Source organism: Alosa sapidissima, chromosome 8 (genome assembly GCF_018492685.1).
Source record: "Alosa sapidissima isolate fAloSap1 chromosome 8, fAloSap1.pri, whole genome shotgun sequence".
NCBI lineage: Eukaryota > Metazoa > Chordata > Actinopteri > Clupeiformes > Clupeidae > Alosa > Alosa sapidissima.
This window is the reverse complement of record NC_055964.1, coordinates 29,152,347-29,174,474: the sequence shown is the minus strand read 5'-3', so window position 1 is coordinate 29,174,474 and position 22,128 is coordinate 29,152,347. Positions and strand designations below refer to the sequence as shown.

Genomic DNA, 22,128 nt, shown 5'->3' with positions numbered 1-22,128 from the left:
TGCATTTACAAGCTGTGTTTGGATCTGACGTTAGCCACCTAGCTAGCTGACATCAACATTACCTTCACAAAACATAAACTGTTCATGGAACAATCTACGATCCAATTCTGATGGTTTAGTAGAAGTAGGCTACAGGATAATTTTGTTACACTGCTTTATTGAAGTGCATTTACAAGCTGTTGTGTCTTATCTAGTATTACCCATCTAGCTATCTGGTATTAGCCATCTAGCTAGCTGACTGACTTTACCTTCATATTTATATATAAATTGTTCATGGAACAATTTAATTGTTAATAGGCCTTTATCACGGCAGCTGAAGTAGGAAGTGAACAGCCCTGTTCCTGTGTGAGCACAGGTGTTTCTAATTAAGTGTCAGATTCGGCCACAGTTACTTCAACCAGAGGCCGTTAATGTTTTTAGGAACACCTGCCAACAGGAAACTGAACAGCCCTGCTTCAGCTGCCCGTGGGCTGCCGTGATAAAGGCCTATTCACCTTATTCAGCCCCGCCCATTTTGTTAAATTCCACGTTGTCTTTAAACTTCCGGTCGGCTAGCTACGTCTAGTTAGCTTCATTGGGATAACACGGCAGAAGAGGATAGAGAGGCTAACTTGGGAGGAAAACGACAAATGCCATCAGGAGGTCAGATTGCAATATTGTACTTCGCTACCCAAGGCTATTCACCCCTACGGAGTGGGTAGACGATGCGGCAGTGGCCGCAATCCTTATCTGTTTGGTAATGGTAACTAGTTTAGAAAGTCATTACAGAACAGCCGATCCATAGTCATTTTTTTCCTAACTTCAGATAGGAAAGCTGTATAACAGAAATGTCTTAAGTCACCAAAATCCTAAATAAACGTTCCTAACTTTAGGATGACCCATAATATATGATGCCAGTCATCTCGATAGAGCTATGCTATCTCAATGTATCGCAATGGATGTACTGCTCAATTCGGAGAAGTTCGGAGACAATGTGGGCAAAGCTAGCGCCCCATGTTTGCGCGCGGAATAAGGTGAATTGTTCATAGAACAATTTATATCTCCGATCCAGTTTGGATCACTTAGTTTTCCTGTGATGTTCCACAATATCTGCCACCTGTGATGGATTAATACCCGCAAATTCCTTGTAAACTTGTAGATAGCTCAGATAACGTTAGTTTCTCCATAAGACATTGTTAACCGGAAGTGTGTATACGGCTTATTAATATTCAAAATGGCGGCGTGAAATAGGCTTATGCTTAAAGCCTGAGAAACTGACAGTTGGTGCAGGTGGCCTGGCCACCTGGCCCAAGATTCTAATTGCTTAACGGCCCTATTGTGATGTCATCAGCCCAATGTTAAGTCTATGGGGACATTTTGAATAGTTTTTAATTAATAGTTTAAAAAGTATTCATGGGTTTCATCAGGTCCCTTTCCACAGGTGTATAAAATCAAGTGCCTAGATTATGAATGCAGACTGCATTGTGCTTAGGGACCTGATGAAAGCCATGAATAAAAGTTACAAAGATGAAAAATACACATGTCCTAAGTAAGACCTACGTAACATAGTTTGAATGACGTTTCTAGTTAAGCGGTTGAAGCTGCATTAACTGCGTTAGAAGAAGAATAAGAAGAAGACTTTGGAAGAACAGTAGGCTACAGTGCATTTTCATGCACTGTAATTAAGTGAAAAATATCTTCCCTTTGATGAAAAATGTGTGTAGCCTATAGGCCTATTTTATTCTGAAAAATAATAACATAGTGTCAACAAAAAATAAACTAACCTAGAGGCCTTGACGGTCTGCACTCCAGTCCAATAGGTGGTAGCATTACATTAAAGCATTGACTTATCAGCCTTCGGAAACCGAAAGAACAAGGCACTCGACGGAAGTTTTCTTGCCTGATTATAACACGTTTACCTATATTCTGTATATCATTACGAAGATTTCAAACTTAAATATTTTGAACTATTGTCAACAAAGCCGACAACTAATGCTACAAATTGGTTGACTGTCAGAATCCCGGTAGCGCGTGGCAGGTTATAGTTAACCTGCACTGGCTGTCGTAGCCGCCTAGCAATAGCATAGCTTTGGAAGAGATAAAGACATAGTGAACACGACAAAAAGAAAAGTTGACACAGCCAGGGGCAGTCCACAGTCTCTCTGTGGCTCATCTCCGAATAGCGCTGGACCGCTGATGTAATGCCTTGAATAAGGAGAAGGATACTCTTCGACCTGCACTCTTCGGTTTGCCGTGGTGAGTTTTCCGACCAACTTAGTGTTGTCGTCAACAAGCCAACAGAATGTCCAAAGGCAACGGCTGGTTTGTAACATATGTTCATAACGGAGTCTGCGTGTATCAACAATAACGTTAAGCTACTGTTGAACCTAAAAAGCTGACGCTACGTTATGTTAGATTAGCTAGCCAGCTAGTTTGACATGTAAAAAGGTTGAGAGAGACTGTCATTTGCGTATAGAATTAACATTTGCTTGTCAGCCATCATCATTCTTGATGTTGACTAACGTAAATGATGGTTTAGCAGTTAGTGAGTCATTGTGTGTACCTAACATGATGCCTAGGGGCTCTTCTGTTAAGCCTGACATAACTATTCGATGAGCTAATTTAGCCTTCGGGTGAGGTGTCATGCCCAGCTGTTACTTTGCATCCATAAGGATAGGCTACTGCTCTTGGCAACTATGACAAGTCTGTTGAAGTCTTTAGATTGTGACATTACGCAAGTTAAAACGGTAACGTGTGATTTTACAATAAGCTGTTAACCAGCCACAACCCCAGTTGTCATCATGTGTCACTCACTGTAAATCAGGCTGTCTTTGTTTACTACTTAAGAGAACACCAATTCACCTGCTCATGGCGTGTGCAAAAGTGCCACTGGACGAGCAGCATGTCACCGACATCATAGGGCCTAATGGCCGAGAACGCACCCTTCCGGCCCTGGTAAGCTCAAGATTTTATAGACCAATATATCATTGAATGGTGATGTCGAGTAGCTGTCATAACGTGTAACTCTATTTTATCATTCAAACAGCACCCAGACCGTAAGGAGGAGCGTTGTTTTCTTCTGTACAAACCCCCTCCCGAGAAGAATTCGTCTGCACAGACCGAAGAGTTCTTGGAGCAAGCTCAGTTTATATCTGAAGATTTGGATTGGTTGCTGTCACTGCCTCATGATAAATTCTGGTGCCAGGTAAGTAGTTGGGCGATATTAATCCGATATTAATCATGCCTTTTTCCCGGACTGGTTGAGACATAACACAATAACGGAAGCACATTTAAATATCTTCTTGTCATTTTTGTTTGTCAATAAACTGGCATCATTACTTACTTCAGTGGTCCTCCCGTTTGCAATACATTCCTGTTTGTCTTGTTGGGTAATTTGTGTTGTGTACTAACTGGTGGACAATACATTATTCCTTACATATCTTATTGAAAGCACTGCAAATTCCCAGCTGTTAAGGCTGTTAACGCCCACTGGGGACGACATTCACTTCTATGGATTTGATGCTCAAGTGATAGAACAGTTTTCGAAACGTTGGTGTTGACCTGTGTCAGATGCCGCCAGTGGGTTTTTCTCTGTTAAAAGTAATGGAGATCTAAACTTTGGTGTGACTTGATAAGCGTCAGAAGCCACCAGTGGGTGATTGCCTTAATACTAACCTCCCTCCATCCCACAGGTAGTGTTTGATGAGTCTGTGCAGAGATGTCTGGATTCATACCTGAGCTACGCTCCTCGCTCTCTGGATGTGACTCTGTCTCTCTCGTCTCCTGCCGTGGCCGACATGCAACGCTGCATCCACCGGTCTGTGTTCATGGTCTTCCTGAGGATGGCTACCCACAAGGAGTCCAAGGTGAGACCTATAAGGGAACAGAAAGAGCTGTGGCGCAAGCGGCAGCACCTTTACTACACTTGGGTCTAAAATGCCCATAGGGACATCTCATGACCTGCCCATCTCTCTCTACCACTCGCTTCCTGTCACTCTCAATTGTCCTGTCTGTGTGAAGGTAAAATAAAATATAGTTTTAAAAAAAACATATTGTTTTTAGTTCAAGTGATGAGTGTTTTTGATTCAATGTTTTGTTGTTTTGTTCATTATGGTGATGTCATCTTCTGCTACTGTCAGGAGAACTTCATCACCCCGGAAGTATTTGGAGAGATAATTTACAACAACTTCCTGTTTGACATTCCTAAGATCCTGGACCTCTGTGTGCTCTTTGGCAAAGGCAATGCACAGCTTCTGCACAAGATGATCGGTTGGTAACACCAGTCTTAATCACTGACAGATTGAAAGAAATAGATATTGGGCAGTGACACCCATAAATATTCAATTGAATGTTAAATCAATGTATTCTTTGCTTTTTAGACAACATATTCACACAGCAGCCTTCTTACTATGGTGATTTGAATGAAACCGTTCCCTCTATCATCCAGGTAAGAAGGCACAGACACTTTGTTCAGTTGGTCTTTTCTGCTTTTAGAATGTTTGTAAACAATAGGCTCCAAGATACTTCCGGGTGGTAGAACGCCAACGGCTTCCACTGACCTTACAAAGTTAAAAACATTGTTGATCAAAGTTGAAACAATAACGACAACGTGTATTGTTTGGCGTTGTGCCGCCAGATATACAGCATCAAGTGTAGGGTTTTATCGATTTCGTTCTGTTGCCTTTATAATGTTCATGGCAACCATTGTCTAGGCATAGGTTTTTGTACTACAGAGTAGCCTTCTGTTCACTTGCAGTACTCTAAAGTAGAATGTAAGCTTTCTAAACTATAACCACTTTAAATTCATTTAGGAGACCATTCAAGTCCCAAGTGTAGCTTCTGGAAAAAAATAGATTCCCTCACTAAGACAACAGGGCTTGTAGTATACATGCGTTTATTTTGTTTGCTTTCATGGATTTGAAAATCGAATATGCTTAGAGGACATGTACGTGCTCAATGCGCATTCTCGCCTGCAAGGCTGTGTGCATGACCTTGCCGGAGCCTTTAGTAAACTAAACTGTAGTTTCTCCTGCTATTACCAAAGTCCTTATAGACATGTCCCCCAACTCGACGGCCATCTTGGTAATGCACTTTGGACAGTTATCGGGCAGCTATTTTCCTATTCAAGTGAATGGAGAGGCATACAGGAAGGGGCGAGATATACTGTTGGCGTTACAAATTACCCCATGCATTTCTATGGAGGATTCTTTGAGTGCTGTGTCTCCTCATTAGAAAGTCTTGGCTATTACTTTGTGGTATTACAGCTGATCTGGTGGGTCAAGGTGCTACTAACACTAATGTGCTGCATTTGGTGCCCAGAGAGCATGTATGAGAGTGTGTACTATGTCTGTAAGTTAGTTTAAATGTATCTGCTAAACAAAGAAATTTAGATGCGTTTAAAGAATGCCTCAGTGCATGCACTGTGTCGTTTGTACTGTAATGCGAGTTGCTTTGCCTAAAAGTAGTCCATGACCTAAGTGTAAAAGGAAGTGTGTTAAGAGAGTCTCTGTGTGTACACAGGTAAGTGTGTTAAGAGAGTCTCTGTGTGTACACAGGTGCTAGACACAGTCCTGGAGAAGTGTGGCCTTCAGTCCGAGGGAGCCTCTGCCTCTGAGCCTCTTAAACTCAACTCATATGGTCGGACAACTGCCATGACCATGTCTCAGGAAGTGAGTGTCTTACCTGTGAGAACGTCTGTGTGTGTGTCTTTCTTGGACGGACTGTGGAGGATGTGGGGAGTAGACTGTGTGTGTGTGCCTGTGTGTGTGTGCCTGTGTGTGTGTGCCTGTGTGTGTTACTTTCTTAGATGGGCTGTGGAGGATGTGGGGAGTAGACTGTGTGCCTGTGTGTCTGTGTGTGTGTGCCTGTGTGTATGTGTGTGTTACTTTCTTAGATGGGCTGGGGAGGATGTGGCCAGTAGATGTGTGTATGTTACTTACTTTGATAGGCTGTGGAGGATGTGGGCAGTAGATAGTGTGTATATAGCGTAACGTGACTTCTCTTTGCTTTTTGTGTGTAAGGACCTTGTGGACCTGATGGTGTACATGTGTGACACGTGTACCACTCTTCACTCCTTCTTGGACATTTTCCCCGCAGCCTGCCAAACATTCCACTCCCACGGGTTTCTCAGCAGGTCAGAGACCAATAGGGGATGGAGGGTCTGCTGGACTCCTTTAACAGGAACTGAGCCATCTTATAGAGCTTCATCATTGATTGAATATAATGTTACCTGTAATCATTGTTGTACTCTTACAACAGGAATGGAATTGTTACATTAGCTGGATTAATGGTGCTCTAAGCGATGCTGGGTAACGTCACTTCTGGTGACTTTCAAACAAAACGGAGAGCTAGCTCGCTACTTCCCCCTCCCTCCCGTGCTGCTCCCGTGCAATTGAAACTCTCCTAAACGCGCATCTTGTCTGTGATTTGCTGGAACAGTTTATGTTTTTATGGGCTAGGTTTGCCCAGGTTGTTTTTGTTGCCGTTTTTGAAGCCTGCGCTGTCCACAGAGATCGCGTTTTTTTACAGTGTATTCAGGACACAGACAGCTAGTGGTTGGTTAGGTGATATTTGCAGTAAGTGACATAAAATGTTTTTGCCTAAAAAACGCGTGGCATCGCTTAGAGCACCTTTAAATAATAATAATAATAATAATAATAATAATAATAATCTTTATTTATATAGCACTTTTCAAAACAAAGTTACAAAGTGCTGTACAATATCAACATAAATGAAAATGCAAATAAGACATAATAATATAACAATCAAATAATATATACTAATTCAATTAGAACGTAACATAAATTTGAAAAAGGAAAATAAACTTATACTGAAATAAAGCTTACTGAAATAAAACTTGACACTGAAATAAAACTTACTGAAATAAAACTTAATAAACTTAACACAAAATGGAGTATATTACTTAAACAAAACTAAGGAAGGCTTGCTTGTAAAGATGAGTTTTAAGGAGGGATTTAAAAGAGCATACTGACTTGACCTGATTTCATCAGGCAGGTCATTCCAGAGCCTAGGTGCCCTGACACTAAATGCTCTCTCCCCTTTAGTTTTGAGATTGACCTTAGGAATAGTTAGGAAACCACTACCAGATGATCTTAAAGTACGCACAGGTGTATAAGGTACTAGGAGGTCAGATATGTAGTTGGGAGACAGGCCATGTAGAGCTTTAAAAGTAATCAGAAGAATCTTAAAATCAATTCTAAAGCTTACTGGGAGCCAGTGCAGTGAGGCTAAAACAGGAGTAATTTGATTACAGTACTTTGTCTTAGTAAGAAGCCGGGCAGCTGAATTCTGAACAGTTTGAAGTCTCTTTATAGATTTTTGGTTCAGACAAGAAACTTAACTTAACTTTAAAAGTTAAGATGGAACTAATCTTGGAAATATTTCCGAGGTGATAGAAACAAGACTGTATAAGCTTTGTGATGTGACGTTCAAAGCTTAAATTACTGTCAAACCAGACACCAAGATTCTTTGCAACAGGTTTTACACAGTCTAAAAATTGAAAGGGACCTAAGGATGGTATCATTTGTTTCACTATGTGCTGGGATCCAATGATGAGGACTTCTGTTTTGTCAGAATTCAACTGGAGGAAATTGTTTGACATCCAGTTTTTTATGTCACAAAGACATTCATTTAAGGAATTCAGCATACTAGGATCAGAGGAACTAATGGGCAGGTACAGCTGTGTATCATCAGCATAGAAGTGGAAGGAGACACAGTGTTTCTGGATAATGTGCCCAAGAGGAAGCATGTATAAACAAAATAAGATTGGTCCTAAAACTGACCCTTGAGGTACCCCATACTTGACAGGAGAAAATGAAGATGTGTAACTGTTTGCAGAAACACAAAACTTCCTATTTGACAAGTAAGATGAAAACCATTGTAAGGCTGTACCAGAAATTCCCACCCAATGTTCCAGTCTATGCAGCAGTATGCTGTGATCAATAGTGTCAAAGGCTGCGCTAAGATCAAGAAGTACAAGGACAGAACACATGCCATCATCAGCTGTTCTTAAAAGGTCATTTGTAACTTTCAGCAGTGCTGTCTCAGTGCTATGATACTTTCGGAAACCAGATTGTAGCTTTTCAAAAAGATTATTATTTTCCAGTGCAGAGACAAGCTGCTTGGACACTAATCTTTCAAGAATCTTTGATACAAATGGTAACTTGGAAATAGGTCTGTAGTTTTGAGGTAGAGATGGATCAAGCCCTGATTTCTTTAGGAATGGGCTCACACTTGAACTATTAAAAATAGAAAGCAAACAGGACCCAACAGATTCAATTACTTCTAATAGGAACTTTGTTGGTACTACATCAAGAGGACTGGAAGATACTGTCATATGTGACACTGTCTCTAGAAGTTCAGATAGAGTAACTGTATTGAAGTGGTTTAAAGTATGCCTATCCTGTAAGAAAGAGACTTCAGAGTGCATAGTATTAGGAGTGATAGAGGTTCTAATTGACTCTACTTTCTCAGTAAAAAAGGACAAAAACTTTTCACAATCAGCATCATTTTCCACTGGGACACAGGGAGTAGATGGCTTTACCAGCTGCTCTACTGTTTTAAATAGAAATCTAGGATTATGCTGATGATCAGAAATAAGTTCTGAAAAGTAATGTGTGTAATGAGTAAATATATGTAATGTTATACGTGTAGTCATTAGACAGCTCATGTACTCATGTAAGAGTTGAGCTGCCTAATGAATGAATGAATGAAAACTGAAAGATTGAGAATGTGAGAATCTTTCTGCTTTGCTGTAGTATTTTGATGTGGAACACCAGTGCACGCTCACTGAAAAGATTACTGTTTCACCCTCCTTGTTTTTACTGTTCACGTTTTTTCTTTCTAGACTAACTTCATTTTATGAGATGGCAGTTCCTGAATTGGAGAAAGCAGTGAGAAAGAGGAATTTCGATAGAAGGTATCATACACACACACACATACACACATACACATGCACATACACATACACACACACACACACACACCGATTGTTTTCTGATCTTGTTTCCCTTCTCTCAGTGTTCAGGAGGACCTGTGGAGTAGGCTTTGCCATTCGCGTAAGAAGTTGGTGGAGATAGCCCATCTGCTTATTCAACACACCTGCCTGCAGCCTATTCTAGAGGGGTACATGCTGTGCACACAAGCACCATGCAAATACTCGTGTGACTGAATGGGGCCTTATTTAAATGTTGGGCAAAGTGTAAAAGTTGAAGCAAAAGTAGAGTTAGTTTTTATAACTTGGCAACATTTATTTGCTAATTTAATTTTAGCATATCCACATACTACACAACAGCTTTACTCTATGGATGAAATGCTTAGCTGACTTTGCCTGTCATTTGAATCACCCTTAATTTCCCGCCTGTTAAACAAAAAAAATATTTTGGTGTTTTCCTTTGCCTTGCAGCACTGAGAACACACTGTCTTATGTGGAAGATCTACTGCAGAATTTCACCAACTTCATTCAGGAGAAAAGGTACTCACACGCTCACATGTATGTTTGTGTTCCATAGAGAGAGTTTCTTTTGTCCTTCTGCAAGCTGTCTGTGTAACAGGCTTCTCCACCTTCTTCTCCACCTTCTTCACCACAAGATCCCACAATGGGTCAATAGAACAAATTTACATTTACATTTGCCTTTTTGCTTCCTGGTAGAGAAGGCCAATATGGCTGCAATGCATATGCCCATGTGCTTTTAACCAGTTTCCATGTTTAATTAAAGGCTTTTTTCAATTCATTTTCTAAACAGAGTGCCTTTGTTACTTCCCTTTTGTTTTTACTTAACTCACATCCGCTACAAAAAAGCCACCTGTTTGAAGTTAATACTGTTATAAGTCTCCTAGTAGCGCTCATAGCTCCATTTTTGTTTTCTCTTAGATTTACATTTATTAATTTGTTTGACACTTGTATCCAGAGTGCCTTAGAAATGAGGAATAGCATTCAAGCAACAGTACAGAGAAGACCCTGCAGTAACAATGCAAGTTAAACAGAAAGACAGAACCTAAGCTACAGGAGATTGTATTGTTATCTATTTTATGTCAGTCATTTTCCCCTGTGATGGCTGCTCTTGCTCCTAAAATTAAATGGAAAAACTCCTTTCTGAAGACTTTGTTTAAGTCATTTCTTTCAGTGTGCAAACTACTCCTCTTTCTCTTCAACTCTTGGTTCAAACGCACCTGGCTAAACTCTAGATCATCTGAGCGCAACAATACTCCACTGCCCCCTGTGATGGCTGAAATGGTCTCTGTAGTCCCCCAAATCTGGTCTCTGTAGTCCCTGGATGCTTAAGTTTGTGGTCACATTGTCCCACTACCATGCCATGTGTTGGCAAAAGTGAAAAGATCTGCTGACGCTGGTTTTTGTGTTGCTGTCTGTTCCCTCAGATTCCTGGCTGACTATGACGAGCAGTTTCCGTTGGAAGATGACATCAGTCTCCTGCAGCAGGTGTCTCCTCACCTGTATCCTTTGTGCTGTTTTGTAAGGCTCTTATCTAAGCCACATAGGCTCTTATCTCCCAAGCAAGGAATTAATTTTTATTCAATTTGTTAATTTAAATGAATCCCTTTAATTCTTGTTATTTGCATTTCCTTTTATTCAAGTTGCACTGTACTGCACTGTGAATGCCTTTGCAATACAATATATGATGCTGATTGCTCATAAAACAAATTTGAATTGACAGCAGCCGGGTTAAAAGTGAAGTCTGCAATTCTGGCAAAAATGTTGTTGATATTTGGGCTCAACTGTGTATACGTGTAAAATTTATATTGACAGCTAGAGGGCTGCAAGGTGAAATTGTGGACTTCCCCTTTCAACCAGACTTCATCAAATTCATCTCCTTCTCCTTATTCACCAGGCTGGCCGAACCTCTAAAACCCTCTCACAACTTGAAGAACACATCACTAAATTTAAAAACAAAAAATCACCAGGATGGCCTTAATCCTGAAACCCTCTCACAACTCGAAGAACACAAAAAGAAAATCACCAGGATGGCCTTAATCATGAAACCTTCTCACAACTTGAACTAGGAGACACTCCCCCTGCTCTTCTGCTTTGTATTTCGTTTACTTTAGAATGTTTCAAATGTGCATTTCAAACGCGCTGATATTTCCATGCCCAATTCCACTCACAATTCTCCCATGGGTGATCTGTTGTGTGAGGGGGTACCGCTTTCAAACATGCTGATATTTCCATGCCCAATTCCACTCACAATTCTCCCATGGGTGATCTGTTGTGTGAGGGGGTACCGCTTTCAAACATGCTGATATTTCCATGCCCAATTCCACTCACAATTCTCCCGTGGGTGATCTGTTGTGTGAGGGGGTACCTCTTTCAAACGTGCTGACATTTCCATGCTCAATTCCACTCCTGTGTGTGATCTGATGTGTGCTATCTAGTGGGTACCTCTTTGGCACATTACGTACATTCTGCACACATTCTCCTTAACCCCACCCACTCTCCAGAGATGAGACCCGGACCTCGTACCTCCTTCAGGCAGTGGAAAGTGCCTGGGACAGTGTGGGCAAGAAGAGGGGCGGCAGACCGCGGATGCTAGCTGCTGGCGCTGGGGTTGGCGCTGGGTCTGACTGGGATGGCAGAGGGGCTGCAGCTGCAGGTCTCCAAGGAGCTACAGCTGCAGCTGCCGCGGTGGAGGACTTCCCTCAGAAGGGAGATAACGTGAGTCAGACAGGAAGTTAGTCCACCTGTGCATCAGAGTGCCTCTGTCTGCTAAACACACTTGACACCCGCCTTCAATGATGTGTTCAACCAGGAATTTATAGAGGGTCTAGTCAAATTGCAGAAATATCATGACTTGCTCAGGGTCTAGATGTTTATTTGTCCTCAAGAGGGTTATAGTAAAACCTCTCTTAAATGGAGTGTCTTCAATTGCACTTTATTCAGGAATATGATTTGCTTTCAATACCATTAATATATGTTTCACCTCATGGTAATTCTATAAAGAGTACATAGATAACTGTAGTGTGTGTGTGTGTGTGTGCGCGCGCAAATCCATTAAATCCATGAAATGTCTGTTTCCGTCCTGCAGGGGGCAGTATGCACTGTGAGTGCTGGGGAGCTGGAGTCGCTGTTGACCCACATCAGGGAGTTGCTGCCTGACCTGGGGGAGGGCTTCATCCTAGCCTGCCTGGAGGAGTACGGCTACAACACCGAGCTGGTCATCAACAACATCCTGGAGGACCGACTGGCTCCAGCCTTAGACAAGTTAGACCGGGCAATGCCTAGGTAAGAGGGGCGTTTAGAAAGCACGCTCAGCTCTGATTTAAAAAAAAAAAGAAGAAATTCTATATATATTTAATTATTATTGTTAGTGAACGTAATCCTTGGGGTGCGATTAAAAAAATATATGATAATATTGGGGAAAAAATCGCTCACTCAAGCATATACTCTTGCTGAATTTATTGAAAGCATGTGACAACAGATGTACGTGTTTGGGGGTCCAAGCCTTCTTTGGAATCTTGCCATCACACATACAGACATGAAGACAGTACCTTGAACTTCCTTCGAGCTTTATTTTACCTGTATGTTTGATGTGTGTTAAAAGCTGTGAGACCTGTGGTGTAAGCCATGCCGTTTTCTGTTAATCAATTTGTTTGTTTATTTATTTATTTATTTGTTTGTTTGTTTGTTTCCTCAGGCCAGTGAAAGAGGAGCTCCCAGAGGTCCTTGACAGTAGGTCCAATGTGTTTGATGACGACGACTTTGACGTGTTCCACAGGGATCAGGTGGACCTGTCCCGCATCTGGAAAGGCAAAAAGTGAGTCTTTACCCCGTCTCCTTGAATGCTACAGTGAGTCTTTACCCCGTCTCCTTGAATGCTACAGTGAGTCTTTACCCCGTCTCCTTGAATGCTACAGTGAGTCTTTACCCCATCTCTGTGAATGCTACAGTGAGTCTTTACTCCGTCTCCGTGATTGCTACAGTGAGTCTTTACCCCATCTCTGTGAATGCTACAGTGAGTCTTTACTCCGTCTCCGTGATTGCTAAAGTGAGTCTTTACCCCATCTCTGTGAATGCTACAGTGAGTCTTTACCCCATCTCTGTGAATGCTACAGTGAGTCTTTACTCCGTCTCCGTGATTGCTAAAGTGAGTCTTTACCCCATCTCTGTGAATGCTACAGTGAGTCTTTACCCCATCTCTGTGAATGCTACAGTGAGTCTTTACTCCGTCTCCGTGATTGCTAAAGTGAGTCTTTACCCCATCTCTGTGAATGCTAGTCACTTGTTCTCATAAAGGATTGATATGTTATTTCACATTTTATAGCATTATTTTATAGCAGGTGATGTCTGCAAATCTGACGAAAAGTTGTCTTTGTTTGAGCTCAACAGCCAATTAGATTGATCTCCTTCCTTCCGTGCTCCTGATTGGTCTATGCCATTTGTTTCCCATATGCAGAGCCAGGACTGTATAAATATCAGATTTGCTTGAGCCCACAATTAAAGGACAAGATTGAATTTATTTGTGCACTGAACATTTTCATATAATTGTTCATTAAGTTAGGACTGGTTATTATTCTTCATCAACAATACTTCCTAACATGGGGCAGCCGTGGCTGGTTAGGGCTTCGGGTTTGGAACCAAAGGGTTGCTGGTTCGATCCCCGACCAGTAGGAAAAATGTGGGCGGGGGAAGTGGTTGAGTGCCTTGCTACCGCTGTAGCAAGGCAGCTCACTGCTCCGGGTTAGTGTGTGCTTCATCTCACTTTGTGCTCTGTGAGTCTCACTAATTCACGGATGGCATACAGTAAATGCAGAGACCAAATTCCTTGTATACGCAAGTATACTTAGCCTATAAAACCTACTCATGAAAGGATTTGAATGGTTGCATGTCCATGGATTGGAAGCAGCGTCCTCTTTTACATTGCGCATGAAAGCTGAGACCTTGGCTCTGCTCACTCAGGAAAGGGGAAAGCCTCCAGGCCCTGCTGGATGACAAGCAGCACATCGCGGAGCAGAAGGCACGGTACCTGGCCTATGAAACCGTGGTGGACGAGGTACTGGTGGGTCCCGATGAGCCTGGCGCCACTGGCTCAGGCTTCCTATTGGACAACTATGATGACGAATATGACGACACATATGACAACAGCCAGGTGGGAGCCAACGACCTGGATGATGACGATGATCTATTAAACCGAAGGTAAGCACCAACCAGGCCCACAAGGAATAAACTGGCATCAGTGTGTGAAGATGAATTCTTGGGTGCACTTTCTATTGTGTGTATGTGTTGGAAATACAGTTTAGTAACAGGATGCGTGCGCAGGTCTATCTATGGAGTAATGAAACTGGATGTTATGAAACCACTTAAAAATGTCTGGACATTTTGCTCTCAGTAACACGTACCCCAAAAAAGTTGAGTGTGCAAAAGATGTTAAAGGTAAAAATCCCAAGAAAAACAATCTGCTTTATGCTACCACATAGTGTAGCATATACAGTAGTGAGTTTGGAATTTGTCTTTTGGAAAAGGGCAAAACTAACCCTGTGTATTAATGCATATCTTTGACTTTAACCCTAATGCAATGGCCACGTTCATCTTGTAACAGCATGTAGTAACATGAGTGCATTGTGATTAATTATATACATATTACAAATGTAATGTGAGGCTGCATCCCTCAGTTGTGTGATGTCTAAGTAAACCCTCCTCTGTTCACAACAGACCATTTACCACCCCACTGGTCCTTCAAATGCACAAGAAGGCCCAGGGCAGAGAAGAGGAGGAAGAGGATGAAGATGTAGAGAACAAGGTAATACTTAGTCTTTCTTTTTTGTTTTTTTTGTTTTATTAGTGTATTTTTTTGGCCTTTTATGCCTTTAATTGACAGGATAGTAGAGAATGACAGGAACTGAGTGGGAGAGAGAGTCGGGGTGGGATCCGGAAAGGACCACAGGGCGGGAATCGAACCCGGGTCGCCGGCGCACGGTGCAGGTGCCCCAGCCAGTCGCGCCACGGCTGGGGCCATACTTAGTCTTTCTGATCCATTACAAAGACCAAGTCTTTACGGCATGTATGTGTATTTTTGTGTGTGTCTTCTGTGGCAAAATATGAAGAAAATGGTTGGATTGAAATCAGTTATTTGAAAACATTTTACTATTTTCTTTGTACTGTTAAAATATCTTCCCATTATCCCAGTAAAGATTGTCTTGTAAGTATCCTTAAGTAAGTACATATCTTAATTGACTTGAATTGATCAATTAACATATTAATTGAGGCCACCCTACAATCTGTGCCCTGTCCTTTAGGATGACGGTGTGAAGAGAGACCTGTTTGTCCAGGACCCTGCTGTACTGAGGGAGAGGGCTGAGGCCAGAAGGGCTGCTATGCAACACAGGAGAGGGTAAGACCTCTCTCCCTGTCACTGGACAGTGGATCTTCGCAATGAGTGTTTACAATTTTATATATATAGCACTTTTCAAGCATAGAGCACAAAGTGTTTATATGTTTACAGACAAACATATATAGTGCTTTTTCTATGCACAGAGTGAATCGCTCCACACACAAATTTACAGATCCATAAAAATCCATAAGTGAAATCAAACAAACAAGATGCTGGACGGAGCAGAGTGTTTACTGTATGACTGTAGAAGGACTACTTTAGAATTTGCTTTTGTTATACAGTAATGATCACAAAGTAAATGGTAATTGGATGATGGGGCAGTAAGTGTTGTAAAACAGTACTGTCAGCTATCATCAAGTGATAATGGTACATCTCACCCAAGGCATTGCACCCAATGTTTTGACTAAACAGATTCATTACTTGTGTTGTCTTGACAAGCTAGCTTTTGGAAATGGCCATTTACACTGATTTCAAAATCACTGTCATTTAAAAAATAACTGATCATGCTGTAACTTGAGGAAACTAATTGCCAATCAGAACGGTGTATTTTGCTGGCGCCATATATTAACACAGCAATAATACCACATATATGACCACGTCTTCCCTCTGCTGTGCAGATACAGACCCCCTCCTCCCCGCCAAGTGGAAGGGAAACCCAAAGGCCAGGGCCAGACCCAGGAGACGGTGCTGGACCGGCGGAGGAAGGAGGCCAACAAGAGCCGAGGTGCCAACCACAACCGCAGAAACATGGCTGACCGCAAGCGGAACAAGGGCATGATCCCATCCTGAGGCCGCTGAACCCAATCGGGGGGTCTCTGGACGTCACATCGGTGGCAGAGGTGCCACTCAACAACGGTCCGTCGGAGGGATGAGGACGAGGATGGACGACTCGCATCAAAGCACAGCACAGGGGGAAATGAACTCCAAAAGGGCCCCAAGTCAAGGTTTACCTGACTACTCACAGTTCTCAGCAGTAGAGACTCGCTCAATTTCTGCCTGGGGTGTTCTTTTTGACAAAAAATGAAATTGCGCACAAAAGGGTTTGTTTAAAATACTTTTGATTAGTTCAGCCACATAAACCTTTTTTGTTTGTTTTATTTTTTACAGGAAGCAACTGTATTACACCTACCCCCAAAAATACAGTAAATTCCCCCCTTATTCTAAGCCAAAGAGCAAACAGTTTTGTTTTCTTTCATTTTGCCATGAAACAAGTGGGTTTAACATAGAGAGACGAGACACAATTAGCTCTTGCAACATTTTTAGTGATCAACAAATGAAATCAAAGAGTTTACAGGTGAAGACAGGTCCAAGCAGACTCTCCCTGATAGTTGTGTGTGTGTGTGAGAGTGTCTGAGAGTGAGTGTGAAGGTATCCTCTGCCATGCTGTGATTGTAGACATTTCCAAACCTTAGGTCTTTACAGGGGCTGTAGAGACTAGTTGACAAGCATTCAAGGCTTTTAGCTCGTAAACATCAGCTAGCTGTTGAGGTCAACTGCGGGTGAGATCATTAGGTGGAATTTTCCAGTAAAACGTAGTGAGTGCCATCATGCAATGTTCAACAACATGCTTTTTTTTGTAAGAGGACATTTTTATGATTGCTTTTCTTGAAGCAAGCGTAAAAGATAAGGAGGAGGGGGCAACAAAATAAATAGTTGAAGCACTTATTCCATGTCAATTTGTTAAATGTCCGCAGAATCTTGAGCCAGCACGTGAGAACACACGTGTTGAACATCTCGTGGTGGAAGGTGACCTTCCAACCTTCCCTTAGGTCAGAGGTTGACCCTTTTGTATTTGCTTAAACGTTGTATCCCAACATCAGTACAGAATTGTTTTAAGAGGTATGTCATAATGAGCCTCTGCGCTGCTGTGGAGGAGTTAAAATGGACAAATTCCTTTACTGTTCACCTGACTTCTGGCCTATTGGAGTGCCTTGAAATGTTAAGAACTCATAGTAATACACCATGTTAAGTCCTGTGCATATAAACACTGTTCTGGTGTATGTTTGGGTGAACCAGCCCACATTACCAATCATACTGAGCATCTATTTTGAACACTGACCATGCTGTTAGGGTTTTGTAGGGTTTGTAACAGACAAAATATATAGTATAATTATTTCCTATACTTAATATAGGATTATTGGATATGGATTAATAATTCTCCATTGCATGTATTTGCTGAGCATATTGGTAGTTCATCTGTATTCAGGGGCTTGGTCTAAAGTCTGAATTTAGAGTTAACATCTCTGGGTATAAATAGCCATGCTTTGGATTAAAAACATTAATAAAAAATATATATTGTTATACAGTTCCAACAGTTGGCTCAAAATATTTGTGTAACATTCCTATTGTGCCCACTGCAGGCATATTTGCAGAGAACATCCTATCCATCGGTCCTTCGTTAGCTTTAAATGGTGAAGTTTCATACAGACTGACCCAACAAAGATTGCGTGCCAACAAGCAGAACTAAAAATACAGTACTAAAACTTGAGTGTAACAGAATCTACTCACTAGACTACTGTCAGAAGAATACTGTTCAAAGCCATTGACACAGAAATACTATTCTTTCCTGTTCCTGTGGTTCAGGCAGCTGTTCATCCCCAGGCTGCCACAGTTTGTTTGTCTGGGGTATGAGCAATGTTTGTGCAGTCGTTTGAGATCCGCTCACACCAAGGGATCTCTTCTGTACAGTACTCGGGAAGACATGAGTCTATTTCCAGGTCACATACACATGTCCAAAAAGGGCTGTCCTTCCTCCTGCCCCAGTCCTGAACGTTCCACCAGCTATCAACAAAAATTACCTGCAGATAACAAAGAAGATGAGGTTTTCTGTTGGACTTTTTTCCAACTGTCACGGTGGGAAATTTGTGTGTGGGTACATTGTTCTGTTAGACTTGGCATACCATTGAGTTTGTGTAATGGAATGTTACATGGAATATGTGAAAATAGAATTGAACAAAGTAGCCCACATGAGAAAACTCTCAAAGCTTAGTCATGATTTTGCATGCAAACTTAGTATGCAAGAACATATGGTATACTACATAAGAATAACCAAGTGGTCAGCATTTTAAGTCACTTTAAGTTTCATATTATGTTCAACTTGATCACTGTTTCACTCACCCAATACGCTACGCTTGCATAATGGACAGGTCTGCTGAAGCAACAACCAAGGGTCCACGCAGTCTCTGTGGAACTCATGCATGCAGGGCAACACTCTCAAACACTACAGGACAGAGCAGGCACGTAATTCACTAAAAATACAATATCTCATGACAAATCCACCACATTATAAGAGAAATCCGGCGATTTTCCACACAGATCTCCGTTTCTTGAGGTCACTGTTGAGTACTGTTGGTATGAAAATAAAAACGAAAAACAATCGGTTTTACCTAGCTCAAGTTGTTGCAACCAACAGCTAAAGCAGCAAAGCAGTTACAGTACAGCACTACACTCTGGGGGCATGTACATGGAGGCTCATGAACATGCCCCCAGAGTGTAGCACTGTAGCTGCCTGGAATCTCTAACTGTTGGCTGCAGCAACTCAAGCTAGTTAAAACCGATTGTTTTCGTACCAACAGTACGGGGGTGATAAATCTCCTACAACAACAGCCCTATGCCATTGCATTGTTAGGAGAATGAAGCCATACAGCTCTTCTATTAGGAGGTTTACCACTTACTCTGAGTTAACTTACCCAGGTTTGTCACTAAACCACGTACTTGGAATACCCCCTTGGATGACCTTGAGAAACAGATCTATGTGAAAAATCACTGGATATCTCTTTTTAGTGTTGGCTAAGACAAGATGTTGATCAGTCACCGCACTTTAAAACTGAAGACAATTTTTTTCCCCTTGAAAAAGTATCTCAAAGTAAAGGTATACCTGGTTGTTATTGAACTGTTCTAGACAAACAGCACAGTTGTCTGTTTCTGTAGGCTGTGACGGGTCCCCCCATGTCTTTGGTTGAATGTAAGTTCTTGTTTTCAGAGCCGACAGCCTCTTGATGATGTCCTGCTTTGGAAGTAACTATAAACAGAAAGAGACAGACATTGAAGATCGCAGGATTCTGGATTCATGTTGTTCTTTGTAGCATGACACCTGTGGGTCGCCTACCTCCAGGTCGTCACTGAACTGGTTGTCCTGATACTGCCAGCGAGCTTGAACAAGAACACCGGTACAGAGGATGAGCGCTACTAGAACTACTGTGTTCCACAGCTGCTGCAGATATTTCTGTAAGAAAGCCATATTTACATTTGAATGTATTCATTTCATTTACATTTACAATGCTGTGCACATATACACCCATGGCACAGGTGGTTCTGGTGTTGTGTTGTTTGGGAAATTATTCATCAGGTGTACTGCACACACAACACTTGCTTGTACACTACACAACACAACACTGTGCTGTGTGTATTTTCAAAGGAAAACACTGGGGAAGGTTGTGATTTCAACACTGATGGAAGTACAAACTTGTTTTATTTTTTAGAGTGTCGCTGTCTCCCCCACCTGGACCTGGGAGTTGGTCTCTCCTGTACAGATGACCCCTTGCCACTCTCCGTACAGACCGCCTCTCGATCGCCCACAGCTCGACCACAAAGTCAGAGTGGCCCCCTGTAACCAGGAAGTAAGAGTAAATCATTTAATCATCAGTGATGGGTGACATGAACCTGAATTCCAGAGTAATGTTTCAAATTTAATATTAAAATGTGTTAATTCACCACCATCATGTATTAGTGGCATCCTCCAGATTGACCTAGTAACATGGTAAATGCCTCACCAAGTTGTCCTTTAGAAAGGTCTTGTATGTGATTTTCGCAGTGGCGTGCAGGCCCCTGTGCATACACAGAAAAGAACTAACATTTAGTCCATGCTTTCAGTTTCAGAGATTGAATCAGTAAGAAAGAAGGTCAACATTTTACAGAGATTACCTAAGGAGTGCTCCAATGAGTTTTGTGACATTTTCCGATGTCTGAATAACTATAATTGGTTTTGAGAGCACTTGAGAGAGATCCATCTATCGAAGAAAGGCATGTTTACATCATCTGTGCCCATCATAACAGCATTGAATAAGCATCAGGCTATCACATGGTGCATTCTAGAGCTGAAATCGGTGTTGGACTTACCTCTCGGACAGTGTTTTGGTTGAGGGCCAGGATAATGAGTGCAGACGCTCCTAGAACAAGTGCTCGCTTCATCTTAAAACAAACAAATTAACATTTTAAGTAGGCACATCATGGAGTCCTTGTCTAAAAGCTCTTTTTCAGTGTAATTCTCTTTCAGTCTAAGACTAGGGTTCCATGTACAAGAAATACCCTATGATATGCCCTACAAACCTAAAGATAGTTTACTACAAGGGATGGAATGATCTAGCACTATGAGCTCAGTGTCAGTTACTGAGGAAATGGCCATCATTTAATTTGGACAGCAGACCTAACATGCAAGGCTTGGGAATGGTACATTACACTCACACAACTTTGTCTCTGCTACACAGGAAAAACAAATCTACTACACTGACATTTAAGTTAATAGCAAATACTCACAAATTTCATTTTGTGTGTGTGCTTTTCATTTAAATACTTGCAGCTTTTCGTGTCTTTCAGCCTACCTTATTGACCATGGCAGTTGCGAAGGACTCTTGACTACCAACGGGACTTTTGCCATCTTCCACTTCGACAGGGACGACACCTATCCAAGGATTCGTTGCCTTACTATCTTCCTTTGGCTCATGTTCGTCGGCATTTAGGGTTTCATCTTCATGCAGCTGGTGAAAAATAAATAAATAAAATGATGCGTAATAAGGGCCTGGCCGCTATCTGCAATAAAGACGCCTGTTCAGACAGGCAACGCGATGTTGCTGAATGACAAGCTTGGTGCATAGCATTAGACCGTGTGAATTAAAGAGTCCCGTCTGATTCACTAAACCAAACACAGACAGGGGATAGGCTACTGTGGTTTTGACAGAGCAGTGCGCAATGCTGCGTCCCCCGACAACGACATCACATTTCGGTTCAGTCTACTTACTAATCGCAGGTCTCCTTTAAGATTGTCATTTTCTTTTCTATCCGGGCTCTTGTCGCTTAAACTACCCTCGATCACTTCTCCGCGTAAAGTGCTACTGATGGCCTGGCGTCCCTGCAGAGAGATTTCCACCAAGGCTACCTGTTCAGCTGACATCAGACGCAAGCAAAACATAGACGCAAACAGAATCAGCTGAGCAGATATAGCTTTGGACCCCATGATGAACTGTAACAACAACGATTGAGTATTGGTAAATATTAAATGCCCTGCATTATTGTTGGAAATGTAGCTACTGGAGACTGCTGTGCAGAATGTAAACAAAATGACTTCCTGGTATCACAGGAAAAGGCTGGATAGAGTTGTGCTATAGGTCGCCATCTGCCGGAAAGAAAAAAAAGTTTAAAGTAGCCTTCTGACGATGCTGCTAAGCTCTGAACAAAAAAAATAGAACATGTTGTTGCGCATGTTAAGATTTTAATGTTTGAAAGAATACACGATTTAGTTCGATTATCGACAAAGCTATATTTGAAGCTTTAGACCTACAATACAGAGCTACAAAGCTAGTGGACGTCACAACTTGGCATCAGTGACCGTAATAATCACTGGCATGCCTCATGGAATTGCCATTCGCACACATTGATGAGGGGGCGCAAGGGCAGGCAACAGTCAATCCACTCAGGATGCCTGGCAGCTCAACAAGTGTCAGCGTTGCATCGATGGTAAGGAGGTGAATCATTAGGCTGTGTCGATATATTTTGTCTATCATATAATATT

General features: G+C 41.9%; 3 protein-coding genes across 7 annotated transcripts in view; 2 read left to right on the top strand and 1 right to left on the bottom strand.

Annotated features, from left to right (window-relative positions):
- Positions 1-1,824: 1,824 nt before the first annotated feature.
- On the top strand, positions 1,825-17,651 carry ascc2 (activating signal cointegrator 1 complex subunit 2). 2 transcript variants are annotated; one of them, XM_042099759.1, is made up of 19 exons: positions 1,825-2,235; positions 2,827-2,934; positions 3,026-3,184; positions 3,672-3,845; positions 4,119-4,248; positions 4,359-4,426; positions 5,535-5,648; positions 6,000-6,112; positions 8,846-8,917; positions 9,019-9,123; positions 9,404-9,472; positions 10,378-10,452; positions 11,455-11,668; positions 12,039-12,235; positions 12,648-12,767; positions 13,910-14,146; positions 14,663-14,750; positions 15,247-15,341; positions 15,959-17,651. In XM_042099759.1, exons 2-19 carry the CDS (start codon positions 2,848-2,850, stop codon positions 16,128-16,130), a joined length of 2,289 nt encoding a protein of 762 aa, XP_041955693.1. In that variant the 5' UTR covers positions 1,825-2,235; positions 2,827-2,847; the 3' UTR covers positions 16,131-17,651. The 2 variants fall into 2 exon arrangements, with proteins under 2 accessions (XP_041955693.1, XP_041955694.1); XM_042099760.1 differs by having other exon boundaries at positions 2,804-2,934.
- rnf215 (ring finger protein 215) lies at positions 16,583-21,573 on the bottom strand. Its single transcript, XM_042099765.1, has 10 exons — positions 21,358-21,573; positions 20,942-21,097; positions 20,460-20,531; positions 20,265-20,350; positions 20,114-20,168; positions 19,843-19,947; positions 19,450-19,566; positions 19,219-19,362; positions 18,459-18,561; positions 16,583-18,139 (listed from the first exon to the last, which is right to left on the bottom strand). Exons 1-10 carry the CDS (start codon positions 21,571-21,573, stop codon positions 18,126-18,128), a joined length of 1,068 nt encoding a protein of 355 aa, XP_041955699.1. The 3' UTR covers positions 16,583-18,125.
- Positions 21,468-22,128, top strand: part of sec14l8 (SEC14-like lipid binding 8) — a 17,535-nt gene continuing 16,874 nt past the window's right edge. For 2 of the 4 annotated variants that reach the window (XM_042099762.1, XM_042099761.1), the window contains exon 1: positions 21,705-22,073. The gene's annotated coding sequence lies outside the window, so the exon portion shown is untranslated. Of the gene's footprint in view, positions 21,605-21,704; positions 22,082-22,128 lie in introns of those variants that run through there. The other 2 variants (XM_042099763.1, XM_042099764.1) reach the window with 2 other exon arrangements.

Bases quoted from the DNA above. Each gene is read 5' to 3' on its own strand.
- ascc2 (XM_042099759.1), top strand. From the start codon at position 2,848: ATGGCGTGTGCAAAAGTGCCACTGGACGAGCAGCATGTCACCGACATC. The intron at 4,427-5,534 runs GTAAGAAGGCAC...GTGTGTACACAG, and splicing joins CCGTTCCCTCTATCATCCAG to GTGCTAGACACAGTCCTGGA. The intron at 9,473-10,377 runs GTACTCACACGC...CTGTTCCCTCAG, and splicing joins AACTTCATTCAGGAGAAAAG to ATTCCTGGCTGACTATGACG.
- rnf215 (XM_042099765.1), bottom strand. From the start codon at position 21,573: ATGGGGTCCAAAGCTATATCTGCTCAGCTGATTCTGTTTGCGTCTATG. The intron at 20,532-20,941 runs GTAGGCTGAAAG...GTTTGTTTTAAG, and splicing joins CAACTGCCATGGTCAATAAG to ATGAAGCGAGCACTTGTTCT. The intron at 18,562-19,218 runs GTATACCTTTAC...TCTGTCCTGTAG, and splicing joins AACAGTTCAATAACAACCAG to TGTTTGAGAGTGTTGCCCTG.